Here is a 3279-nt window from a genome sequence, read left to right as displayed (position 1 = left end):
TTATTTACGCTTGATCTGAAATATAAATCTAAATATTTAGAAAAAATTTAATTCAAATCCATTTTAGATCCGTCCATATTATTTTTAAATTATTTTAATTTAATATTTAATAATTTTATTTTTATTTATTGAAAATTTCTATAAAGTCATCTTAACATTATGTTAATATTTATATTATAATAATATTATATATTTAGTATAGATTTATTTTTAATTTGTTATAAAGTACATAATATATAAAAATAATATAATATAAAATATTATAAACTTAAAAACGAGTCAGACCAAGCTGGGCTCAAGCCCGATCCATTTTTAAAACGGGTCTAATTTTTTTACCTAAACCTATTTTTCAAAACTAATATTTTTACTTAAACAATCTCAAATTTCGGGTAGCCTTGGGATGAATAGTTGTAGTTAATAGTGAAGATGAATTTTCATATCCGGATGATTTGCAAAAGACAAATAGTAACATTTTATTTAGTATTATTGAAAGAAACAACTGCACCTTCTACTTATTTGCTCAAAGATAAAAAGTAAAACTGCAGATTTTATTAAGCTTAAAATGCTAGATGGATGTCACAGTGAATCCACCATACTTTGATTGTTGGATGTGTTGAGGCTTAAACAAATGGGAAACCTGCAACAAATAAACAAATTACAATAGCTTCATCAGAATAAAACCAGCACTATCAATATTTAAAGCATTATATGTCTAAAGTCAAGGTAATGGAAACTGCAGCATGCAAAATTGTACTTACCTCCGCAGTTGTGACCGACCGGACGGACAGCAATGTTGCAGTGTTTTGGAATGGTAACGGCAACTTCTGGCCTCACCCCGGCATCGTATGCGGTACGAGTTTGCAGAATAGCGCAGAGGCAGCCTGGATTGTTGAGCTTTTTCTCTATTATAGCGCAGCAACGCTCGGAAACAGGAGCTCTCCGATATTTGGCTGCGTATGTACATGGAGCCAGCTTCTGAGCCTCCTTCTCAATGTCATGTTTCCCACAGGGACCATAGTAATCATGAGTTGCATCCACTCCGTTGAGGCCTGCAATGCTCATACTCACAACAAACACCACAACCCACATGTACTTCACTTTAGTTTCCATTTCTTGAATGCAATATTCAGCTATACTTGTCTACAACTTGAACTCAGAGGAAGACACTTCTCAACAATTTATACCCAAACAAGTTGATAATACCACCCATTACAATGGACATGGAACTAGAGAAAAAGTCATGTGTCAGCTGCTACACCTACTATTTAAGAACATCGTTTTCAAGTTTCCAGACCATTAAGTCATCAATTACACCTTGTTTCTGTGTATAACATCAATCTCAAACAACCATATATACGAATCTAATCCACAGTTCAAGCATTAGCTTATAAAAATCCAGTCTATCTTTTGCCCACATTGTCTTTTTTCGATTTTACCCCACACCATCTTTGTGGGCTGATGAGGTTCTGGTTTTCGGGTTGGTAATATATATATTGTATAAATTTAACTTGGATTAAGATAATCCTATAAAATAGCATTCAAATAAAATTAATAAACTTTATTACTATTTTTAACTCTAAAATTAATCTATTTTATAAAATTCTAAAATCCTTCAACTTATAATCTTAAACCCATTTAGACCATAAATCTTAATTTAACCATTTTTCTAAAATCATAAAATTTTAAAATTCTAAATTCTAACCCATTATACTATAATTTATGAATCTAACTGAACAAACAAAATCGTAAGCCCTGCTATACTAATATTATTTATTAATATTATTTAATTTTTAACATTAAATTTATTTAATTAATCAACACTATTAGGGTTAAAATACTATTAAAGAGATATGGTTAGTATTAGAAAGTGTATAATATTAATTAGAAATATTTTTTGACATAATTAGAAATATTTTAAAACAATATCAAGCGGTACATTTTATCAAATATTTTTTTGAGAAATTCTTTTATTGTATTGAATACACTTTTTAGTATCATCTTAATATAATTTAAACACCTCTCTATATAATTATTTAATCCTTTACAAGTTATTTTAAAGTTTCAAACATTATCTCGAGGGTTATTTAAAGAATTCAATTGACCATGAAGTTGTGTTTGTTTTAATTAATTGGATTGAAAATTTGTTGGGTATCAATCTAGAGAGAGGGATTAGATTGAATTTTTATATTTTGAGGTTAAAATTCTTGGTCCAAATAAAAAAGAATGTCAACTGTGAACCAGTGACGTACGGGGGGTGGCAGGGCTTTTCATGTGTTGGAGGGGTGAAAACATAATTTAGTTTTCAAAAGTACTTCTGGGAGAGAAAAGTTAAAAAGTAATAGTGGAATTAGCTGCTTAAGTAGTAGTATCTGTTAGATTAGTTCTAATACATAGTGAAATGAGTAATTCTTCTCTTAACAAGTGAACGAATTTGGAACTTGTTAAAATAGTAGTAAACTCATAACACACGACTAATCTCAGGTCCAATTGAGTTCCGCGATAGATTAACAATTTAGCCACTATACCTCGAGATGCTGGTAAGTGCTCTAGAGAAGCTGCCTAATGTTTTTCATAGAAGGTGGCTAGTCCTTCACACTTACATAGGTGATTTCATCAAGTCTATCTCAATGTAGACCACTCGAATAAGGATTATGAAATCATTAAGAGCATTTATAAAGCTCATCCTCTCAAATTCAAATTCAGTGAATTTATCAAGTTCGTCTCAATAGGATCACCCAAACTCTAGAATATGATCTCATTAAGACTAATAAACTCAACTTCACATGTTGGTGAATTCATCAAGTCCGATGCAATAGGACCACCCAAATCTTAGGGTATGAATTCATTAAGAGTGAGAACTCAACCTTATGCATGTACATCGTTCACCACAAGGATAGGTAGAATATACATTATGAGTCTTTCTACGGTTTTGTTTGACTGTATTGAACTTAGAGAACTAAGTTGGGTATCCACCAGGAATTCCTCAACTACTGGGCTTTAAAACCTATCCCCCTTGAAGAATCAAGAACATTTTCCTACTTAACCCTTTGGTGTGGATCAGCTAGGTTCCTTTCAAACCTCACGTACTCTAAAGCAAGTACTCCATTCTCCCATGAAGAAATCTCTGCAAGTAGATTCTTAAGGCACTCAGCCTCTTGCTTGACTCATTCAAGAGTTATAAACACTGATTCCATCGTGGAGCAAGCAATACATGTCTTTTTAGCAAACTTCCAAGATATAGCTACTCCACCCAAAGTAAAGACATACCCACTTATAAAG

The 3279-nt window shown here is 31.8% G+C and overlaps 1 protein-coding gene across 1 annotated transcript; it reads right to left on the bottom strand.

The window, feature by feature from the left end:
- Positions 1-620: 620 nt before the first annotated feature.
- Positions 621-1110, bottom strand: LOC108452739 (uncharacterized). Its single transcript, XM_017750537.2, has 2 exons — positions 759-1110; positions 621-637 (listed from the first exon to the last, which is right to left on the bottom strand). Exons 1-2 carry the CDS (start codon positions 1108-1110, stop codon positions 621-623), a joined length of 369 nt encoding a protein of 122 aa, XP_017606026.1.
- Between the last annotated feature and the right edge of the window lie 2169 nt (positions 1111-3279).

The sequence above is a fragment of the Gossypium arboreum genome, chromosome 10 (genome assembly GCF_025698485.1).
Source record: "Gossypium arboreum isolate Shixiya-1 chromosome 10, ASM2569848v2, whole genome shotgun sequence".
In the NCBI taxonomy this organism is placed as follows: domain Eukaryota; kingdom Viridiplantae; phylum Streptophyta; class Magnoliopsida; order Malvales; family Malvaceae; genus Gossypium; species Gossypium arboreum.
The sequence above is the reverse complement of the archived record's forward strand: the minus strand, read 5'-3'. Positions and strand labels throughout refer to the sequence as shown.

What these genes read in the sequence shown, in the direction of transcription:
- LOC108452739 (XM_017750537.2), bottom strand. Translation starts at nt 1,110, where the DNA reads ATGGAAACTAAAGTGAAGTACATGTGGGTTGTGGTGTTTGTTGTGAGT.